General features: G+C 44.7%; 1 protein-coding gene across 1 annotated transcript in view; it reads right to left on the minus strand.

Annotated features, from left to right (window-relative positions):
• Positions 1–23,818, minus strand: part of POLR2A (RNA polymerase II subunit A) — a gene marked incomplete in the record, with an annotated part of 2,048,627 nt that overhangs the window by 78,987 nt on the left and 1,945,822 nt on the right. The window contains 2 exon segments of the mRNA XM_044077036.1: positions 20,824–20,973; positions 21,091–21,204. Of these exon segments, the coding sequence (XP_043932971.1) occupies positions 20,824–20,973; positions 21,091–21,204 (264 nt within the window).

Consider the following 23,818-nt stretch of genomic DNA (forward strand, 5'->3'; position numbering starts at 1 on the left):
TTCTGCCCACTGATTCGGGGGTAGGTCCGACCATCCACTTGGTGTTGGCAACAGGTGGAAGTGAAATCTGTATCCCTGGGACACTATTTAAAACCCATCTGTCTTGGGTAATGAGTTCCCAATTTTTTGCATGAAGAGCAATCTTTCTCCCCAAAGGGGCAGTCAGATAAGTGCTTGGAAATTTTAAAAGGAAGTCATTGAGACAGTTTACCATAACGGGGAGTCTTATTCCCAGACTTGGAAGTAGAGGCCTCCCACTGCTTAGTTCTGAGAGTCCCCTGGGACTGAAACCTGGAGTTTTTGCTGTGTCTGGGTTTGGCTTGAGAAGACCTGGAAGGGGCTGGAAAGGACCAATTCTTAGAGGGCCAGTGCCTACTAAATCTAGGAGGCTGAACTTGTAAAAAATCTTTTAACAGTTTGCATAGATTTAGCTTCATCTTCCAGCTTTTTAAGAACTTCCTCAGCCTTGTTGCCAAACAGGCGGTCCTGATTTAAAGGAGCATCCAACAATTTAGCTTTAACATGATCAGGCAAAGATTGCTCCTTAAGCCAAGCATGCCTTCTGAGCAAGACCCAGTGACAGCAGCCCTGCAAGAGGCCTCTAATGAATCAAAACCACATTGCAAAGTATGTTTTCCAACTTATTCGGCAGAATGCATTAAATCCTGTAATTCTTTATTTTCCACACAATCAAGAATCAACATCATTTCCTATTTAAGCAGTCGAATAACACGGTACTGATATCATTCCCTCCAGTACAAGTCTTTTGAGTGTGTACCTTTAACCCCTAGTGGGTGTGGCCTAAGCCTTTAAAAATGGAGTTATCACCTTACAATTCTAATAAATACTCATTGACAGAGGTCAAATATCAGTACAACTGTTTGCCATCATGTATGCTTCAAGATAAAATATTCTGATACCTTGTATGTAGCGTGGTTTTGGAATTATTAATGCAAGTATGAACAAGTAATATTTGACGCCTAGAGGAGCAGTAGGGGGTAAATGCAGATGCACCTGGAGGCGTCACTCGGATGTAATGAGCATATGAAACTGGCAGTTTAAAGCCCTAATGGACAAGATTGCAGAAGTGTAAACCTTCTTACCCCATCTATCCAACGCCCTGGAGTCTCTATCAGAAGGGGTAGGATTTTTAGCAGAAGCCTTAATGCCCTTGGAGCCCCTGTGAAATAGTCTCTGGATCTGCAGTAGGATTTTTGAAAAGCAACTTGTGGGACTCTGGGACCCTGTAGTACCAGTCAGGTTTTCTGGGAGCAGGAGGAAGGGAATCAGGGGCCAAACTAGATTCCGAGACAGCATCAACAATGTCTAGTACAGGAGGAATAGCTAAAGGCCTATGCTGAGGTAGGAGAAGGAAATCCCTAAGCCTCTTTTTTGAATTAGAAAAATCCTGGCTTTCTCAGTGGAAATGCTCCCTTAAAGTATGTAAGGTTTCCCCAAAAGAAAAATCCTCAGGAGGGGAAGCAGAGGGAAAGAGAGTCCTCTGCATCAGAATCCTCATATGTAGGTAAGGACAAATCCAGGTCATCAGAAGATTCCGAAAAAACAGAATCCTGATCAGAAGATTCATAATCAACCTCAGTCCTAGGCCTCTTAGAATGGGGGGGTTGGCTACCCCTGATTAGAGTTATTAGATCTTCAGCCATTTTTATTTGTTTTTTAGGCATAGAGGCCTGAGCATCAGTTTTTTAGACATGGATCGAGATTTAGGCCTAAATAATGAAGAAGGCGTCGATTTAATATGCAAGTCCATAGGCCTGAATACACCCCTCAGAAGCCAGTGCCTGCACAGCAGCTCCAGACCCATCCAATGTAGACCATCCACGGGTTCCATAGTTGAAGCACCTCGCTGCATACTGGACTACGAATGGGTCTCAGTAGAGGCCTGAGAATCGGAAGTAGCAGGTATCAGGGGCTGCGAAAGCATGTCACTGAGCACCGGCGACTGGCTTAGAAGCGTCGTTGGCAGTTTTGGACCTTGGCGGCCTGTCTCTGTCTTTATCTTTGTGTTTTTTCAGAGTCCCGGTAGTCAGATGGCTAACAGACGACATTTCTGGATAATTAAACAGAGAACAGAAATATTTAGAGGCAAAAATATATAGACGACGGACAGTGTGCTGATTAAATAAAGCACAAAACCGACAGCAAGGTACGTCATGGTCAGGGCCTAGGCAAGGAATACAGTACGAATGAAAATCTTTATGAGGTATTTGCTTTCCACAAGAAATACAATTAACTTCTAGTGACATTGGTAACGAATAAGAAAAATTTACCCCAATGGGGTAATTAGCTTTAATAGAAGACTTCGGTTCTGAATCTCGAAACCAAAAATTTCAGGAGTCAGCCGACCGGCACTTGCGAACTGCTTCGGCCACAGCACGGCAAGAAAGACTGATGTAATGGCATTGGCTGCATGTTTTATACCCCTGACGTCATGGAAGAAGGGACAGGAATCGATGCAGGACCCAAGACTTTGTTAATCAGGCCGACTTGAGGGCAACCTGCAAGCAGATTACCCAAATGTAATGACTGCAACAGTGAAACATGAACATCTGCAGTGGCAAAACTAGCTCTGGATTTAGAAAAAAATAGGCATGTGTTAATGTTTGGAGAAAGTATGTACAGAGCTCCAGGTAGCAGATTCTAGGATGTCCCTGGTAGGAACTCTACTGAGAAAGGCTGTAGAGGTAGATGCAGCCACGGTGGGATGCGAGTGATCTAATCCCCTGTGGGGTAGGTTTTCCATGGTGCTTACAGCAGAAATTAATGCAATGGGCTATCCATTTAGAGATGGTTTGCTTTGAAATGGCCTTCCCCTCTGCCCTGCGGCAAAGCCAACTAGCAGCTGTTCAGATTTTCTGAGAGGCTTAGTCCTGTCCAAATAAATTCTAAGTTGTCCGTGCACGTCCAGACAATGCAGTATTCTCTCCATTGTTTTGTGGTTTCGGGGAAAAAAAAGTAGGCAAATGAATGGACTAATTTAGGGCCATACTAGACACAAGGAAGGATTGGTCCGGAGGGAAAAGTACAGTTTTGTACCTATCATAAATGTAGATGTTCGAGTGTTCACCCTGCTGCAGTCATCACACTTGGGTTATCCTGTCGTCAGGCGGTCACGCAGTCGGTCGGAATTCCAAAGTCTTGGTCCGGCGTCGGCTGCTGTCGCCTCTTCCCTGACGTGGGGTATATATATTGCAACAGACACCATTTTCTTCAGTTTTTCTTGCCCCAGATGTCAGGTGCCCCAAAAAAGGTGGTCAGAAATTAGTACCAAAAGGAGTAACCACAGCACAAACACAAAAATCCCTTCAGCTATAAGCAAATACATCAGTAAATCATAGAAGAGATTTAGCCAGTAGATCAGAGGGGATGGAGGGGGGGGGGGTAACCTGGACTGCAGCAGGGTGAACACTCGAACATCTACATTTATGGTAGGTACAAAACTGTACTATGTTCATCGTGTTACCCTGCTGCAGTCATCACACTTGGGTTGAATCCCAAAGCTAAGGTAGGGGGGAGGTATCAGAGGGTTAGTGGAGGCTATAAGGCCCTGCAGAACTGCAGTGGCGAAGCCCGCCCTGGACTTACAGTAAAGAGGTAAGTGATAGTGTTTGGTAAAGGTGTGTACTGAACTTCAAGTTGCAGCTTCTAAAATTTCCTTGGTTGGAACCCCCTGAGAAAGGCTGTAGAGGTAGAAGTTGCCCTGGTAGAGTGGGATCTAATGGTAGCAGGAACTGGTTTCCCATGATGGGTATAGCAGAAACGTATGCAATGACCTATCCATTTAGAAATGGTTTGCTTTGATATAGGAGAAGCTGTAGCATAGGATACAAAGAGCTGGTCAGATTTTCTGAAAGCCTTAGGTTTTGTCAAAATAGTAACGAAGCTGCCTGTGAATGTCCAAGGAATGCAGGAGTCTCTCACCTTTGTTCTGTGGATTGGAAAAGAAGGTGGGTAAGTGGACGGTTTGATTTAAAGCTACACAGGAAACCATCTTAGGCATAAAGGAAGGATTAGTTCATAGAGAAACTCTGTCTTGATGAAAAATGAGGAAAGGTTCCACTGCCATTAGTGCCTGTAGCTCTGAGACTCTTCTAGCTGAAATTATTGCTAGGAGCAGGGCAGTCTTCCATGATAGGAACTGTAGATCTGCAGCGAAAGCTGGTTCAAAGGGAGGTAGCATTAGTTTTTCCAGAACAAAATTGAGGTCCCATGTTGGTGTAGGAGCTCTCCTAGGTGGTCTAATGTTTTTTGCCCCTCTGAGGAACTGCCTTTGAAGAGGATGTGAAAATAAAGGTGGATCCGTGTTGTAGTGAGCTGAAATAGCCGAAGCATGGATTTTAATTGAGGAAAAGGAAAGTCCTTTGTGCAACGTCTCAGCTAAATACTGTAGAATGTGAGGCATGTGAGGCTGAATTGTGTCTTGGCATTTAGCTTGGTTCCAGGCACAAAACCTTTTCCATTTGTCCGAATAAGCCTTCCTGGTGCTTGGCCTCCTGGCTTCCAGAATAACATCCAAAACTGCTTGTGAAAGAGGTGCTGGTTGGATGTTTAGATGATTTGCCATGCAGCCAGATTTAAAGTTTTGAGCTGGCTGTGAAGAATCTGATTGTTTTGTTGTGTGAGCAAATGGGGGATTTGAGGCAATATCCATGGTGGGCTGTGGGCCATATTTTTCAATAACAGATACCAGTGCTGGCGTGGCCAGTTTGGGGCTATGAGAATCAGTCGTGGTCTCTCCTTTTTGACTTTCAAAAGAACCTTTGTGAGGAGAGGCAATGGAGGGAAGGCATATACTGTCAGGTTTTTCCAACTGAAAGAGAGTCCACTTTCCAAGCTTGATGGTGAAATGTCCTTGTACAAAATTTTGTCAGTTGATAGTTTTGAGGACTGGCGAACTGGTCTATATCTGGAAGGCCCCATTTTTGAGTTATCATTGCAAATATTTGTGGATCTAGTTTCCACTCGTGGGGATCCTTGATGTTTCTGCTGAGGTTGTCTGCCAATGTGTTTTTCTGTCCTGTCAGGAATTGAGCTTGTAACTGGACTTGGTAGGCCAGAGCTGTGTTCCATAAGGTCATTGCTTGCCTGCATAGAGGGTAAGAAAGTGTACCCCCTTGTTTGTTTATGTACCACATTACTGTGGTGTTGTCCGTCTTTATTGCAAGTTGTCCTGGATGTAATAGATCCTTGAAGGCTGTCAGAGCTTTCTGTACAGCTAGCATCTTATTGATTTATGTGCAGATTTATTTGATCTGCAGTCCATAGGCCTTGAATGCATTGTCCTGCCATGTGTGCCCCCCAGGCGTAGTCTGAAGCATCTGTTGTGATAGTTTGCCTGGCTGGGGGCAAGGTGAAAGGCTGACCCTTGTTGAGGTGACATGCCTGTGACCACCACAGACATTCCTGTTGTAGGCAGGGAATGAGAGATATCATTGTGTCCAAGCTGTGGCTGTGTTGTGACCATATGCTTTTTAGGTTCCACTGTAATTTCCACATATGCAGCTTTGCAAATGGTATTAGTATGCAAGATGCCATGAAGCCCAAAGCCTGCAGAATTTTTCTTGCAGTTTATTGGGTCTTTGTTGCCATTGTCTTGAAATATTGAGTCAGTTGTAGTTGCTTGTCTGGCATAAGATAAGCCTTCTGGGCCGTTGTATTCAAGCTGGCACCCAGGAATGTCATTTTTTGTGAGGGTACTAGTTTTGACTTCTTTTCGTTTACTGTGTACCCCCGGCAGTTTAGTAGATGCTTTACAAAGGCCAGATGATGTAAGAGAATGTCTTTGCTTTCTGCTTGGATGAGGAAGTCGTCCAGGTATGGATATATTTGAATTCCTCTTTGTCTGCAGTATGCAATTATTGGTGCCAGGCATTTTGTGAAAACTCTGGGCACAGTAGATAAGCCAAAGGGCAGTGCAGAGAATTGGTAATGGGTTGAACCTGCAATGAAACTGAGATATCTTCTGCAACTTTGTCTGATAGGGACATGCAGGTATGCCTCCTTGAGGTCCAACGTAACTAGCCATGCTTTCTTGCCCAACATGGGAAGTAGCTGCTGTAGTGTTAGCATCTTGAATTTGGGTACTTGTAGGCAAGTGTTTAGAATTGAAAGGTCCATAATTGGTCTCCAGGCATTGTCCTTTCTGGGCACTAGAAAGAGTCTTGAATAAAATCTTTGGCCTTGCTCTCGAGTAGGTACCAGTTGAATGGCTCTCATGTCCATGAGAGCTGTAATTTGCTTTTGTGCCTCTGCCCATTGATTTTATGGCAGGTTTGGCATTCCTCTTTTCATTGGCAAGGTGTGAAAGTGGAATCTGTATCCTCGTAGAATTATGTCTAGGACCCATTTGTCCTTTGTGACAATGTGCCAGTTGTCTGCAAAAAGTGTGAGTTCCCCCCCAAGGGGGTTGCCAAGAGAGTATTTCTTGGCCAGATGAGGTGCAAGTCATTGAGTTTGCCTTCTGGTGGTTTGAGACCTGTCTTCTCCTCCCTTCTGTGTTGTAGAGCCCCATTGGCGAGGTTTATACTGGGCTTGGGGTTGTCTTCTGCCTCTTGGGTGTCTGTATTTACCCCTCTGTGGTCTGTCAGTGGCTGGAAAGGACCAATTTTTTGTTGGCCAGTTTCTGCTGAAGCGAGGGGGTTGTACTTGTAGGAAATCTTTGAATGCATAGATTTTGCCTTATCTTCCATTTTCTTTAAAACGTCTTCTGCTTTAACTCCAAAAAGAACATCTTGCTGTAAGGGAGCATCTAGTAGTTTTGCTTTAACATGATCAGGCAGAGTTTGTTCCTTTAACCAAGCATGCCTACGTATAACAGACCCAGTGACAGCTGCTCTGCAGGAGGCCTCCAAAGAATCAAACCCACATTGTAAGGTATGTTTGCCCACCTGCTCAGTGGCGTGCAACAGATCCTGTACTTCTTTCAATTCAGATTGTTGAGGGAGAGAGGTTATTCTTTGCTTTAACTGAGAGATTAGAAATTGCTGATACTTAAGCATGTGAAATTGACAATTTAGTGCCCTCATAGCTAGTGTGGCTGAGGTGTAAACCTTTTCCCCCCACCTGTCTAGTGCCCTGGAATCCCTCTCGGAAGGTACTGGGTTTTTAGCCATAGAAGCCTCAGCCCCCTTGGGACCCTGTGAGATAGTCTCTGGGTCAGCTACAGGGCTTTTGTAAAGAAATTTGTGGGAATCAGGCACTCTAATATCTGTCTGGCTTATCCGGAGCAGGAGGTAGAGAGTCTGGGTTGAAACTGGATTCTAAATAGACATCATCCACAATGTCCAAAACTGGTGGGATGGCAAGTGGTCTGTGTTGGGGGAGTAAAAGAAATTCTCTGAGCCTTTTCTTTGAATCAGAGTAGTCCTGACCTTCCCAGTGAAAATGTTCCTTCATAGTGTGTAAAGTTTCCCCAAAGGAGTAGTCTTCAGGAGGAGAAGCTGAGGGAATACAGTCCTCAGCATCAGAATCTTAAGGAGAGTAGTAGTCTTGGTCCTCAGAGGAGTCTGAAGAAATGGACATATGCTCAGAGGATGCATAATCTTCCTCTTGTCTAGGCCTTTTGTCAGGAGGGGGCTGGGAACCCCAGATTAAAGAAATCAAATCTTCAGCCATTTTGAACATCTGTTTCTTAGGCATGGGGCCTTGAACAGGAGACCTTTTAGATTTAGAAGGAGTCTTCAACTTGGAAAACGTTTTAATGGTGATAGTCGGTCTGAAAACGCCTTCAGAAACCAATGGCGTTTCTGTAGTGCCGACATCTTTTGTAGCAAAGTCGTCGGAAGGGCCTGAAGTAAAAGGCTGCGTCGGCCTGGTACATTCCGTTAAAATTTCCGTAGCGGTCTCGGGTTCCAGATCTGCGGTAGTCAGGAGCTGCGTCGGAGCCTCACTGAGGACCGGAGACTGGATCGGCCGAGGCCTCGGAATCTGGCTTAGGCCTGGGCTGTCTATCCTTATCCCTGCGGTTTTTGTGCACGCCGGTAGTCTGTTGCTCCGACGGCATGGTGTAGTTAAATTTCCTACCAAAGTAGTGTCATGTGAAATCAAAGCGTCTTTTAATAGTACACTTATTAAACCTAGCACAAAACCGACAAGAAGTGACGTCGTGGTCTGGGCCTAGGCGAGGTATGCAAAAAGAATGAAAATCCTTATGAGGCATTTGCTTCCCACAAGAAATACAATTGTTAACTTTTTCTGACATCGGTCTGAGGCAAGAAAAGTTTCCCCAATGGGGTACTTGGCTTTATACAGGACTTCGGTCTGAAATTCGAATATCTCAGGAGTCGGCCGACCGGCACTTGCGAACTGCTTCTGCTTCGGATACCGCGCGGCAAGAAAGACTGAAAAAAACGGCGTTGGTTGCAATATATATACCCCTGGCGCACTGACGTCAGGGAAGAGGCGACAGCAACAGACGCCGGACCAAGACTTTGGAATTCCGGCTGACTGTGGGACCGCCTGACGACAGGATAACCCAAGTGTGATGACTGCAGCAGGGTAACACAAACATCCTCCCTGTCTGCATGGAAGATAATGAAGGGCTCCACTGTCAGAAGGGCCTGTAATTCAGACACTATTCTAGCTGAAGTGATGGCCAGAAGGAAGGCTGTTTTCCAAGAAAGGACTTTCAACTCAGCAGTTGCAGCTGGTTCAAAAGGAGGGAGAGGTGCGCTTTTCCAATACAAAGTTAAGATCCCAAGTGGAGTAGGGGCTCGCCTGGGAGGGGGGGGGGGTCTTAATTTTTTTGCCCCTCTGAGGAATTGCTTTAACAATGAGTGAGAGAAGAGGGGTGGGTTCAGTATTATAATGTGCTGAAATGGCAGAGGCATGAATTTTCATAAAGGAGAAGGATAGGCCCTTGTGGAGCATTTCTGTTAAATACTGAAGGATATGAGGCAAGCTGGGCACCGTAGTGCCCATCCCACGAGTCTGGCTCCAGGAATAGTATCTTTTCCACTTTTCAGCATAGGATTTTCTAGTGCTAGGCCTCCTTGCTTCCAGAATGACATCTAGCACCTGCTTACTGAGGGATGCTATTGGAGAGCTCAAAGAATTAGCCAGGCTGCAAGGTTCAGGGTGCAGAATCTGGCCCGCCTGCTAGGACAGCAGGGAAGGTGTCTGAGGTAGGTGCCATGGATCCAGCAGTATCATACTGTGCAAGAAAGGGTACCAGTGCTGGCGAAGCCAGTCTGGTGCAATCAGTATTGTCCTTGGTTTGTCCTGTTTGATCTTTAGCAGAACCTTCGAAAGAGGCAGAGTGGGAAAGGCATAAACTGCCAGGCTTTCCTAGGTAAAGGACAGGGCCATCCACTTTCCAAGCTTGACTGTGGGGAGTCCTTGTGCAGAATTTGTCCAATCGGTAGTTCTGAAAGGAGGCAAACAGGTCTATCCCTGGAGCACCCCATTTTTTCTTAAAGAGGTTGAACATCCTTGGCTCCAGTTTCCATTCGTGCGGGTCCAAGAGATTTCTGCTTGGCAAATTTAGCTTGCCTGGCAGGAATTGAGCTTGTAGGTGAACTTGGTAGCTCAGGGCTGTGTTCCACAGAGCCATGGCTAGTCTGCAGAGAGGGTACGAGTGGGTTCCCCCCTGCTTGTTTATGTAACACAACTGTGGTGTTGTGTCTTTACCAATAATTGTCCTGGAAGGATATGGTCTTTGAAGGCTGTCAGGGAATTCTGTACAGCTAACATTTCTTTTTAGTTGATATGCGGGTGCATCTTACTCTGGTTCCATTTGCCCTGAATGCACAGCCCTTCCAAGTAAGCCCCCCATGCATAGTGTGATGCATCTGTAGTCAGGGTTTGGGCGGCACTGGGTAGATTGAAAGGGAGCCCCTTTGTTTAGGCGGCAGGCCTCTGCCCACCAAAGGAACTCTGTCTTTATACAAGGAATGATCGGAATCATTGTCTCCAGGTCCTGAGAATGCCGATACCATTGTAGTTTCCTCATACGCAGACTTCCATATGGAATTAGTAGAACGCAAGAGGCCATGAACCCCAGGGCTTGCAGGATTTTTCTTGCAGATAGATGGGTCTTTGTGGCCAGTAGTCTGACGTAAGCTGTCAAATACACTTGTTTCTCTGGCGTGAGGTAAGCCATCTGGGAAGTTGTGTTCAAGCTTGCTCCCAGGAATACAATTTGTTGGCAGGGTAATAGATGAGATTTCTTTTCGTTTATGGTGTACCCCAGCGAGGTTATAAGTCTCTCTACAAATGCCAGATGTTTTAATAGCATGTCCTGGCTTTCTGCCTGAATTAGACAATCGTCCAGGTATGGGTATATCTGAATGTTTCTCTGCCTGCAAAATGCAATGGCTGGAGCTAGACACTTTGTGAATACCCTGGGCGCAGTAGATAAGCCAAAGGGAAGTGCACAGAACTGATAGTGCATGGAGCCTGCTCTGAAGCGTAGGTATTTCCTGTAAGATTCCCTTATTGGAATGTGCAGGTAAGCTTCCTTTAAGTCCAAGGTTGCCAACCAGGCATCTTTGCCTAACATAGGAAGCAGCTGTTGAAATGTTAGCATTTTGAATTTTGGGATTACCAAAAAGATGTTTAGAATAGAGTGGTCCAGGATAGGACACCAGCAGCTGTCTTTTATGGGTACCAGGAAGAGTCTTTAGTAAAAACCTTGCCCCCTATATTCTGCTGGGACAGCCTGAATAGCCCTGATACTTAGAAGAGAAAGTACAGTTGTGTACCTACCATAAATGTAGATGTTAGAGTGTATTCACTGTTGCAGTCATTACTCTTGGGTTATCCTGCTGGCAGGCTACCCGCAGTCGGCCAGAATTCCAAAGTCTAGGTCCGGCGTCGGTTGCTGTCGCCTCTTCCCTGACGTCAATGCGCCAGGGGAATAAGATGCAGCCGACGCAATTTTCTTCAGTTTTTCTTGCCCCAGATGTCAGGTGCCCCCAAAATGGTAGGCTAAAAAATTATGACAATAATTATGCATGCAATAAAACAAACATTTCCTTCATCTACAAGCAAATACACCACATAAGTTGCATAAGATAGAGAAGTATAGGCAAGTCCCAGCAAAGAAAAGGGGGATGGTGGGTGGGTAACCTGGACTGCAACAGTGAATACACTAACATCTACATTTATGGTAGGTACACAACTGTACTATGCTCATCGTGTTTCACTGTAGCAGTCATTACTCTTGGGTTGAATTCCAAAGCTAAGGTTGGGTGGCTGGGCCTAAATAGGATTAGGAGAGGCTATAAGGCCTTGCAGAACTGCAGTGGCGAAGCCTGCTCTGGATTTAGAGTAGAGAGGTAAATGGCAGTGCTTTGTAAAAGTGTGCACTGAACTCCACGTTGCAGCCTCTAAAATGTCTTTGGTTGGTACTCCTCTGACAAAGGCTGCTGAAGTGGCTGCTGCCCTGGTAGAATGAGGCCTAATGTCCTTGGGCACTGATTTGCCATGTTGTGAGTAGCAGAAACTAATGCATAGACCTATCCATTTTGAAATAGTCTGTTTTGAGATAAGCTTCCCTTGAGATGCTGCAACATATGCCACTAAAAGTTGCTCAGTTTTTCTGAAAGCTTTAGTTCTGTCCAAGTAGAAGCGTAGTTGTCTGTGTATGTCCAAGGAATGCAGAAGCCTCTCACCCTTATTCTGTGGGTTTGGATAAAAGGTAGGCAAATGAATGGTTTGGCTAAGGGCCACACTGGACACTACCTTGGGCATAAATGTTGGGTTCATCCTTAGAGAAACCCTGTCTGGATGGAAAATGATGAAAGGTTCCACAGCCATGAGTGTGTGTAACTCTGAGACTCGTCTTGCAGAGGTTATTGCTAGGAGCAGAGCTGTTTTCCAAGATAAAAACTTTATATCAGCTGTATTGGCTAGCTCAAAAGGCGGCAGTGTGAGTTTTTCCAAGACATAATTGAGGTCCCATGCAGGTATTGGGGCTCTCCTTGGAGGTCTTATGTTTTTGGCCCCTCTGAGGTACTGCCTTAGCAATGGATGGGAAAAAATAGGAGATTCCGTATTGTAATGAGCTGAAATGGCAGAGGCATGAATTTTAACTGATGAAAAGGATAGGCCTTTGTTCAGCATCTGAGTTAGGTATTGTAAAATCTGAGGAATGTTTGTTAGAGATGAGTCAATTCCTTGTGCCTGGTTCCAAGCACAGAATCTTTTCCATTTTTCTGCATAAGATTTTCTGGTACTGGGCCTCCTAGCCTCCAAAATAACATCCATCACTGCTTTAGAGAGAGGTGTGCTTTGAATGGTTACATTATCCGCCATGCTGCCAGATTTAGGGTCCTGAGTTGGCTGTGCAGAAACTGATTGTTTCGCTGAGTCAGTAAGTGAGGAATTTGAGGCAATGTCCAGGCTGGGCCTTGAGACAAGCTTTTTAGGATTGGGTACCAGTGCTGGCGTGGCCAGTCTGGGGCAATCAGAATCATTCTTGGCTTCTCGTCTGACCTTTAGGAGTACCTTGGGGAGGAGAGGCAGAGGAGGAAAGGCATATACTGTTAGACTTTTCCAGCTGAATGACACAGCATCCACTTTCCATGCTTGCTTGTGATAAGTCCTTGTGCAGAATTTCTGTAGTTGGCAGTTGTGAGGTGAGGCAAATAGATCTATGTCTGGGCATCCCCATTCCTTTATCATGCTGAAAACTTGTGGATCCAGTTCCCACTCGTGGGAATCCGCAAGGTTTCTGCTTAGTTCGTCTGCCAGAGTATTGTTCTTTGTTCTTTCCTGGCACGAACTGTGCTTGCAGGTGTACTTGATAAGTCAATGCTGTGTCTCACAAAGTCATGGCTTGTCTGCAGAGGGGGTAGGAATGTGTGTCTCCCTGCTTATTTATGTACCACATGACAAGTAGTATTGTCCATCCTTACCAGTAGTTGTCCTGGATGGAGCAGGTCCTTGAAAGCTGTCAGGGCATTCTGAACAGCTGGCATCTCTTTTTGATGGATATGCCGATGCATTTGGCTTGTGGACCATGTGCCCTAAATACATTTTCCTGCCATGTGTGCTCCCCAGGCATAATCTGATGCATCTGTTGTTATTGACTGCCTGGCTGTGGGTAGAGTGAATGGCTGTCCCTTGTTGAGGTGACAGGCATGTGCTCACCATCGAAACGCCTGTTGCAGGCCAGGAATGAGGGTAATTAATACTTCCAGGCTTTGACAATGTTGAGTCCAGACACTTTTTAGGTACCACTGAATTTTCCTCATGCAGTCTGGCATATGGAATTAGCAGAATGCAGGATGCCATGAAGCCCAAAGCCTGCAGAATTTTTCTTGCAGATAACTGGGTCTTTGTTGCCAACATTTTGAAGTAAGAAGTTAGTTGCCTTTGTTTGTCTGGCGTGAGATAAGCCATCTGGGCAGTTGTATTTAAGCTTGCACCCAGGAATATTATCTCAAGAGCGTATTAGTTTTGATTTCTTTTCGTTTACTGTGTACCCTAGGCAAATTAATCTTTTTACGAACGCCAGATGCTTTAGTAGAATGTCCTTGTTCTCTGCTTGTATAAGGCATTCGTCCAAGTAAGGATAAATTTGAATTCCTCTGTCTGCAAAATGCAATTACTGGTGCCAGGCATTTTTTGAAGACCCTGGGCGCAGTAGATAAGCCAAAGGGCAGTGCAGAGAATTGGTAGTGCATTGAGTCAGCTATGAATCTGAGGTATCTTCTGCAAGATTGTCTGATTGGTATATGCAGGTATTCCTCTTTTAGGTCCAAAGTTACGAGAAAAGCCTTCTTGCCCAGCATGGGCAGAAGTTTCTGCAGAGTTAACATTTTGAATTTTGGAACGTCCAGAAATGTGTTAGGAAAGACAGGTCCAGTATTGGTCTCCAGGCTTTGTCCTTTCTGGGAACCAAGAAAAGTCTCGAGTAAAATCCTTGTCCCTTGCTCTTGTTGTGGTACTTGCTGAATGGTCCTCATGTGCGTAAGGGACGAAACTTGTTTTTGTGCCTCTGCCCATTGATTGTGTGGCAGGTTTGGCATACCTTTTGCCTTTGGCAGGGTGTGAAAGTGGAACCTGTAGCCCTGGGACACTGTATTCAATACCCATTTGTCCTGGGTGATCATGTGCCAATTTTGAGAGAAAAGTGCTAGTTTTCCCCCTAAGGGGGCTTGCAAGAAGACAAGTGCTTGGTGCTGGCAGAGGCAAGTCATTGGGACTGTTTCCTGTATGGCTGTGCTTTGTCTTCTCCACTTTTGGAGGTAGCAGCGCCCCACTGTTTAGGCCTGTATGAGCCCTGGGGCTGGGATCTGCCTCTGGGACGTCTGTATCTGCCTCTAAGGCCTGTCCGACACTGGAAAGGACCAATTCTTTGTAGGCCAGTTCCTGCTAAAATCTTGGTGGCTGAACCTGTAAGAAATCCTTTACTGTTTGCATAGATTTCGCTTTGTCCTCCATTTTCTTCAAAACCTCTTCTGCTTTAACACCAAATAAAGTATCATGCTGTAATGGAGCATCCAATAATTTTGCTTTAACATGACCGGGCAGATTTTGTTCCTTTAACCAAGCATGCCTCCTAATGACAGAACTCGTAACTGTGGCCCTGCAGGAGGCCTCCAGAGAATCAAAACCACATTGCAATGTATGCTTTCCCACTTGTTCAGTTGCATGCAATAAATCCTGTTTTTCCTTATTTTCTGTACAATCAGAATTAGTCAACATTTTCTGTTTTAACAGTGACATTAAGTATTGCTGATATTTAAGCATATGAAATTGACAATTTAAAGCCCTCACAGCCAAAGTAGTAGAAGTGTAAACCTTTTTCCCCCATCTGTCTAGTGCCCTTGAATCCGTCAGAAGGGACAGGGTTTTTTGCAGTAGCATCCCTAACCCCCTTGGGACCCTAAAAATAGTTTCTGGGTCAGCAGCAGGGTTTTTTATAAAGAAATTCATGTGAATCTGGAACCCTATAGTATCTGGCTGGTTTAACAGGAGCTGGAGGTAAGGAGTCTGGAGAAAGGCCGGACTCTGAAAATACATCTACAATGTCTAGCACAGGGGGAATAGCAAGAGGCCTGTGCTGAGGAAGTAAAAGAAAATCTCCAAGCCTTTTCTTTGATTCTGAGTAATCTTGGTTCTCCCAGTGGAAGTGCTCCCTCATGGTATGCAGGGTTTCCCCAAAAGAATAATCTTCAGAAGGAGAGGCTGAAGAAATGGATTCTTCAGCATCAGAATCCTCATAGGGAGGAAGAGTATTCCTGTACAGAAGAGGAATCAGAGGAAATGGAAACCTGATCTGAAGAGTCAGTCTGTCTCTTGTCTAGGCCTCTTGTCAGAAGGGGGATGGGAACCCCTGATCAAGGTAATAATGTCTTCGGCCATTTTGAGCATCTGTGTCTTAGGCATGGAAGCCTGTCCTGGAGAATGCTGTACATGTTTCTTTGTCTTCAAAGCTGCTGTAATCTTTGCTTTTGAAGCTGAAGTAGGCTTTACATATAGCTGTGTAGGTGTGAAAACACCCTCAGAAGCCGATGCCTGCTCAGCGGCTCCTGATCCATCTGAGGGAATGATTTCTGAGTGTCCAATACCTTGAGTATCCAGAGGCCTAGGCTGGCTCCACATGGGAGTAGTCAGCGGCCTATGGCTCTGAGGTAGCGGGTGTCAGGGGCGGCGAAAGCGCCTCACTGAGAACCGGCGACTGGCTTAGCGGATGCCTCGTCTGTTTTGGATCTCTGATGCCTGTTTTCTCTTTTTCCTTGCGTTTTTTTAGAAACTCTGGTCGTCGGCTGTTCCGGCAGCTTTATGTAATTGAATTTTCTGCCAAAGTAATAAGCAAAATCAAACAGACGCTTAATAGTGCGTTTGTTGACTAGCACAAAACAGACAGCTAGCAATGTTATGATCAGGGCCTAGGCAAGGAATACAGTAAGAATGATAATCCTTATGAGGTATTTGCTTCCCACAAGAAATACAATTGTTAACTTTTTCTGACATTGGTCTGGAGCAAGAAAAAAAGTTTCCCCAACGGGGTTACTTAGCTTTAATGAAGACTTCGGATCTGAAATTAGTCTGTGAAAATCTCAGGAGTCTGCCGACCGGCACTTGCGAACTGCTTTTGCTTCGGGCACCGCGCAGCAAGAAAGACTGAAGAAAATGGTGTCGGCTGCATCTTTTATACCCCTGGCGCACTGACGTCAGGGAAGAGGTGACAGCAACCGACGCTGGACCTAGACTTTGGAATTCTGGCCGACTGCGGGTAGCCTGCCAGCAGGATAACCCAAGAGTAATGCCTGCAACAGTGAAACACGAACATCCTGCTGTTGAGCCTCTGCCCACTGATTTGGGTGTAGGTCTGGCTAACCGTTTGGGGTTGGTAAAGTGTGAAGTGGAATCTGTATCCTTGGAAGACTATATTTAAAACCCATTTGTCCTGGGTAATGAGTTCCCATTTTCTTGCATGCAGGGCAATCTTTCCCCCTAAGGGAGCAGTCAGTTGAGCAGGGCTTGGAAGTTTTAAGGTTAAGTCATTGTGACATTTTTCCATAGGGGGTGTCTTACTACTTCCAGCTTTGGAGGTGGGAGTCCCCCACTGCTTAGAGCTGTGTATGTCTTGAGACTGTAGCCTAGATGGTCTGCTGTTCCTGGGTTTGGACTGGGAAGGCCTGGAAAGGACCAATTCTTAGAAGGCCAATGCCTACTAAATCTGGGAGGCTGTACTTGCAGGAAATCTTTAACCGTTTGCATAGATTTAGCTTTTTCCTCCATCTTTTTGAGGACTTCTGCCAAGCGGTCTTGGTTTAAGGGAGCATCCAGTAATTTAACTTTAACATGATCTGGCAAGTTTTGCTCCTTAAGCCAAGCATGCCTTTTAAGTACAGACCCAGTGACAACAGCCCTGCAAGATGCTTCTAGAGTGTCAAAACCACACTGCAAAGTATGTTTACCAACTTGTTCAGCAGAATGCATTAAATCCTGTAATTCTTTACGTTCGTCACAGTCAGGAATCAACATCATTTTCTGTTTAAGTCCCATAATATGCTGTTACTTTAACATATGAAACTGGCAGTTTAAGGCCCTAATGGCCAAAGTGGCATAAGTGTATACCTTCTTACCCCATCTATCCAAGGCCCTGGAATCTATCAGAGGGGGTAGGGTTTCTGGCAGTAGTAGCCTTATATCCTTTAGGTCCTTGGGAAATGGTCTCTGGGTCCACAGTAGGATTCTTGAAGAGGAACTTGAGAGTCAGGTACTCTGTAGTACCTGTCAGGTTTTCTGGGAGCTGGAGGTAAAGTGTAGGGGCCAGGCTGGACTCCAAGAAGGCATCTACAATGTCCAAAACAGAAGGGATAACTAAAGGCCTGTGTTGAGGGAGGAGTAAGAATTCCCCAAGCCTCTTTTTGAAGTCAGACTAATCCTGGCTTTCCCAGCGGAAATGCTTCCTAAGAGAGTGCAAGGTTTCACCAAAAGAAAAATCTTCTGGAGGGGAAGCAGAGGGAATGGAATCCTCTGCATCAGAATCCTCATAGGTAGATAAGGGCAAATCCTAGTAATCAGAAGAAACAGAAATTTCAGAATCCTGATCAGGAGAATCAAAAGGAAAATCAGTTCTAGGTCTCAGAGGGGGAAGGCTGACTTCCCCTAATTAAAGTAATAAGGTCTTCAGCCATTATTTGTTTTTTAGGTATATGAGCCTGACCATGCAGTTTGGACGTCGGTTTTCTAGGCGTGGGTCGAGTTTTAGGCCTTGAAGAAGAAGATGGCATCAGTCTGAAATGCAAGTCTGTAGACCTGAATACACCCTCAGAAGCCGGTGCCTGCACAGCGGGCTCCAGACCCTCCCCAAGGTAGAGACATCCGCAGGTTCCATAGTCGAAGCATCTCGCTGCATACCGGACTCCGAATGGGTCTCAGCACAGGCCTCCGAATCTGAAGTAGTGGCTATCAGGGGCAGCATAAGTGTCTCACTGAGTAACGGCGAACTGGCGACTAGCTTAGCGGAAGCATTGGCAGCTTTGGACCAATGCGGTTTCTGTCTTTTATCTTTAAGTTTTTTTGGAATATCTGTAGTGGGATGGCTTACCAATGACATTTCTGGATAGTTAAACAGAGCACCAAAATAATTTGCTGCAGAGCTGCCAAAATAGAAAGACAACGAATAATTCGGGGGTTGAATAAAGCACAAAACTGACAGTGAGGGACATTGTGGTCTGGGCCTAAGCAAGGAATGTAGTATGAATGAAAATCTTTGAGGTATTTGCTTTCCACAGGTAAGACAATTAACTTTTACTGTCATTGGTTTAAGAGCAAGAAAAAGGATCCCCAATGGGGTACTTAGCTTTTTTGAAGACTTTGTTTCTGAAACTCGAAAACGAAAATTTCGAGTCGGTTGACTGACACTTGCGAACTGCTTCTGCTTCAGGCACTGCACGGCAAGGAGGACAGATTAAAATGGCATCAACTGCAGTTTTATACCCCTGACATCATGGAAGGAGTGACAGCATCAGATGCAGCAATCTAAGCCTCTGGTATTCAGGCCGGCTGAGGGCTACCTGCAGGCAGATAACCCAAATGTAATGACTAACAGTGAAACACAAACATCATCAGGGAGACAGAAGTTTGCTAACAGTGTTGGTGCTGGCACCCTCTGCTTTTGAGACATCACTGCAATTTTCTCATGTAGATTTTGGCTACAGAAACAGTTACACTGCACAATGCCATGTACAGTAGTACAGAGTGGTATTCCTTGGCTGAAGCACTGGTCCTTCCCGATATTCACTGAAGTGTCAATAGGAGCAAGATTCTTGTCCAGAAGATGAGCCTTTTACTCTCAATTGCATGTATACTCCTTGAAATTTTACTCTGGTGGATGGCTGGAGGGGATATTTTTGTATGTTTAGGGGGAATACTGTACTCAAAAGGCAAACCACGGTAACCTGGTGGAATAACTTTGCTTCTACAGAAGCTGTATGAATGAGAGATATCCGGGTACAAGTAAAAACTATTACTGCCGACAACATTTTGTGAATACCCTGGGAGCAGAGGACAAGCAAACAGACAAGGCGCAAGGCACAAAAGTTTGAAGTGTAATGCTCTAAGTGTAGAAACAGTCTGATCTTGTGCAGTGGGGATGTGGAGGTAAGCATCCTTAAGATTCAAGGTGGATACAACAGCTAAGAGGCTCACAGGGAGACATTTCTGCAAGGGGAACATTTGGAATTCTATGACCAGTAGAAACTTGATGTTGGAGAGGTCCAGAATAGGCCTCTGTGACCCTTCCTTTCTTGGGACCAGGAACAACCTGGAATAGAAATCTGCTCCTGGGTACTAGCTCTATTAAATCCTGTGCCAGTACACCTAGAATTTGAGCCTGTGCCAGTTTTTGCTAATCTTTTGGTATGGGGAATCCCTGAGAATCTACGTAGTTTTTTTAAATTTGCATTCTGTAGCTCTTCATTACCAGGTAGTCTTAGGCAAGCCTGCTTCCTAGTCTGAGGTGGAGGCAAGAGAGTGTGGAAGAAACTGGGGGGTGCTACTTGGGTGGTGGGTGCAGGAAGGTGCTGTAAGGAGTTACAGCTGCTCCCTGCTGGGTCCTTGAGACTTGGATGTACCTGGCCTTGCTTCTTCATAAGCTTGGTACTTTTGGGGTGCATCACCCACCCCTTTTTGCTTCTGCTCTTGGGTGGGGAAAGATGACATGGTTTTGGCTGAGAATTCCTGCTAACTCTAGCGGAGATGCATGAAAAAGAAATGCGTGACTGTTTGTACAGTCTTTCACATTTTCTCCAGTTTCCTGAAAACACATGGCTGGAGCCCAAAGAGGAAGGACATCCTCTCACTTTCAGATGGGATATATCCTCCAAGCAGTATTGCTTTTCCTCTTGAAGCAGGAGTGGTGGTTTGTAAACATGTTTAATACATCTGAAAACTAAGACTAAGCAAAAAGGCTTCCACAGCTAGATGATTTAAGCATCTATACAAAAACTAATCTTCTGATCAACTTTAAAAACTATATCATAGCCTTCATTTAACACGAGAACTGATGCTTTCCTAGTTAAGCACAAAAGCAGAAAAGCAATCTAACTAATAGACACCAAGATTATATCCTTTAGCACATGTGGCTGGAGTGGGAGGGGTGTTAACACCTGCTTACAACAGGCAAAAAAATGAAACTATTCCCTGCATACAAATCCCCACCCTCAATGGTGTCAACGCAACATCCTCAACATGTGGTTGTGTTGGAAGGGATGTGCTGCAAGACTCCTGCTGTACAGGAACAATGATAGATCAGTAAAGCTGTCTAGCCCTTCAGTCTGAAAAGATTAATTCCATTAACCCATTTCCCACTTCTCCTCCAGCATGCATCCAGCACAAGTGCTGATCTCAGCTGCAAAAATACATGCATACCCCATAACTGCCTACTTAGAAAGATAGCTCTAGTTTTTAGACAATTTCCATTTCCAATCTCTACAGTACTACAAGCTGCTACCCAGAATAAAGTTTAAGCAACCACAACACGTACTTCGAAATATCTGCTTTAAAAACACAAGGTTGCTTGCAGTTCTCTTCACAGCTGGATTACTTCAAGTTAACATTCAGACATTAATACATAAAGAAAATTACAGCTTATGGTACTGCATGTATCAAACCATAGCCTACAAAGAACTTGTACTCAAACTACTAAACCTATCTGGTACAAGTAAATTCTAGACTTATAAAAAATTTCAACTAGCAGTACTTCATACTCATTGAATACTCCATATGCAACCGAAAACCTTTGGTTCAACACTATTCAATGTTTTACACTACATGCGAATATACAATCCTTCTGATACATACATGTATTGAAATGTGCAGAATTTTTTTCCTACTTACCAGGAGAAGGGATGTAAGGACTAGCTGGTCCAGGTGATCCTGGTGACCCTGGAGTGGGTGACCAAGCTGGGGAATACCCTGGGCTGAACCCACTGGCATCTGATGCAGCACTAGGAGAGAACCCTGCAGCACCAGGAGTCATTCCACTACCTGTAAACACAGAAGTTAGGATTTCTTAGCAAACAAGAAAAACATTTCAAGAACTAACCCACTTTGCTAGGCAAATTCTTACGGCTTTTCAGCACCTGAACACACTTCAAAACTTACCAACACTGGGAGACCAAGCTCCATAGGCAGGTGTAGCTCCTGGAGCCCAAGGAGTCATAGCAGGTGAAAGAGCACCCATAGGGCTTGGAGCAGAGCCAAAAAACATTCCCGTAGCTACAAAAGGAAAAAAAAAAATTTAGAATAGAAACTTTTTAAACAAGTACCTACAGTACTTGTCATAGCTCTAAAGTATCACTACATTTTCCTACACAACAGTGGTCTACAAAAAAAAAATGTACGATCACACTCACCATAAACACTGGAATCAAAAGTTAACATTACTGCTGCATTATTAACTACATTCAGTGCTATGGCACACCTGGACATCTCACTCAAACCCAACTTACACAGCTTTCAAACATTAATGCACAAAGCTGGTGTCAACATGCCACAGACATCAGTGGTATGTATAGCATAAAAAGTGTGCCTGTACCAGCTTTTTTTTTTTAAATATGAAAACAGTCACATCAGCTCCATGCCACATTAATCCCAGAGCAAAATCCAGACCGATTTCAGTCACTGGCTTGGATGCTAAAGCAGCCCAAAATACAAGCCAGCACCAAGATCTGCTGATGACTCACCTCTAATGGGGTGAGGTCTGCAACTCCGAATCCAGTGGTAAAAAAGTAAAATTGTGTGCACTTACCATAAATGTAGATGTTAGAGTACACTCACTGTTGCAGTCATTACATTTGAGTAATCTGCTGGCAGGTTGCCCTCAGTCGGCTTGATTTACAGTCTTGGGTCCTGTGTTGGTTGCTGTCCCTACAATGACATCAGGTTGTCAGGGGTATAAAACATGCAGCAGACGCCATTACACCAGTTTTTCTTGCCCCAGATGTCAGGTGCCCCTCAAATGGGGAGCAAAAAAAAAAAAAAAAAAATATATATATATATATATACACACACATACATATATGTATACATACACACACAAAAATATACCTCCAAACAAAAGCAAATACACCAAAAAGGCTTTTAAGCATAATAAAAGAGGTAAAGTAAAAGAAAAGCAGGGGGGTCTGGAGGGTAACAAGGACTGCAACAGTGAATACACCAACATCTACATTTACATTAAGTGTACCAAATGTACTATGTTCCTTGTGTTTCACTGTTGCAGTCATTACATTTGGGTATTTTCCAAAGCTAAGGTTGGGAGGATGGATTTACACAGCATTAGGCCCAGCTATAAGGCCCTGCAAAACAGTAGTAGCAAAGCCAGCTATGGATTTAAAGAAAATTGTTAAATGATAATGCTTGGTGAAAGTATGAACTGAACTCCAGGTAGCAGAGCATCTAGAATATCCCTGGTAGGAACCTCTCTGAGAAAGGCTGCTGAAGTAGATGCAGTCCTGGTGTAATGAGATCTGATCCCCTGGGGGATAGGGTTTCCATGGTGCTTATAACGGAAATGAATACAATGGCTTATCCATTTAGAAATGGCTAGATTTGAAATAGCCTTTCCCTCTACCTCTGCAGCAAATGCTACCAGCAGTTCAGATTTTCTTTGAGATTTAGTCCTGTCCAAGTAGAATCTAAGTTGTCTGTGTACATCCAATGAATGCAGAATCCGCTCTCCCTTGTCCTGTGGATTGGGAAAGAAAGCTGGCAAATGAATGGACTGATTAAGAGCCACATTGGATACCACCTTGGGCATGAATGATGGATTGGGTCCTGAGTGACACCCGCATGAAAGGTGAAGAAAGGCTCCACTGCCATAAGGGCCTGTAATTCAGATATCCTTCTAGCTGAAGTGATTGCTAAAAGGAAGACTGTTCCAGGAAAGAAATTTTAAGTCTGCAATTGCAGCTGGCTCAAAAGGAGGTAGAGTGAGTTTCTCTGATACAAAGTTAAGGTCCCAGGGCAGGGGTTGGAGCTCTCCTGGCTGGTCTCAAGTTTTTGGCCCCTCTGAGATACTGCTTTAGAAGAGGATGAGAGAAGGGGGGGGGGGGCTGTGTTGTAATGAGCTGAAATGGCTGAGGCATGGATTTTTATGGAAGAAAAAGACAGGCCCTTGTGAAGCATCTCAGTTAAGTATTGCAAAATCTGACGTAAATTGGGCACTGCTGTGCTCATCACTTGAGATGGATTCCAGGCACAGAATCTTTTCCATTTGTCAGCATAAGATTTTCTAGTACTAGGTCTTCTCGCCTCCAAAATGACATCCATCACAGGTTTGCTGAGTGATGCTTACGGTGAATTTAAGTGATTAGCCAAGCTGCAAGATTCAGTGTTTGGAGCGGAGGGTGCAGAATTGGGTTCTTCTGCTGAGACAGTAAAGGAAGGTGTCTGAGGCAGGTGCCACGGAGAAATGTGTGACACTGCGCAGGAATGGGTACCAGCGTTGGCAAAACGGGTCTGGAGCAATCATCATTTTTGGTTTGTCCTGTTTGACTTTTAGTAGAACTTTGGAGAGCAAAGGCAGAGGGGGAAAGGCATAGACTGATCGTTTTTTCCAGCTGAAGGACAGAGAATCCACTTTCCAGGCTTTTTTGTGAAGAGTTCTTGTGCAAAATTTATCTAACTGGTAGTTCTGGGGTGAGACAAAAAGATCTATGTCTGGGCTCCCCCATTTGCATGTCAACATGTTGAAAAATCCGTGGTTCCAGTTTCCATTTGTGAGGGTCCATGAGATTTCTGCTTAATTCGTCTGCCAGAACATTCTGCTTTCCTGGCAGGAATTGAGCTTATAGTTATACTTGGTAGCGCAAGGCGGTGTTCCACAATG

This window comes from Protopterus annectens, chromosome 7.part0 (genome assembly GCF_019279795.1).
Source record: "Protopterus annectens isolate FY-2018-M chromosome 7.part0, PAN1.0, whole genome shotgun sequence".
NCBI lineage: Eukaryota > Metazoa > Chordata > Ceratodontiformes > Protopteridae > Protopterus > Protopterus annectens.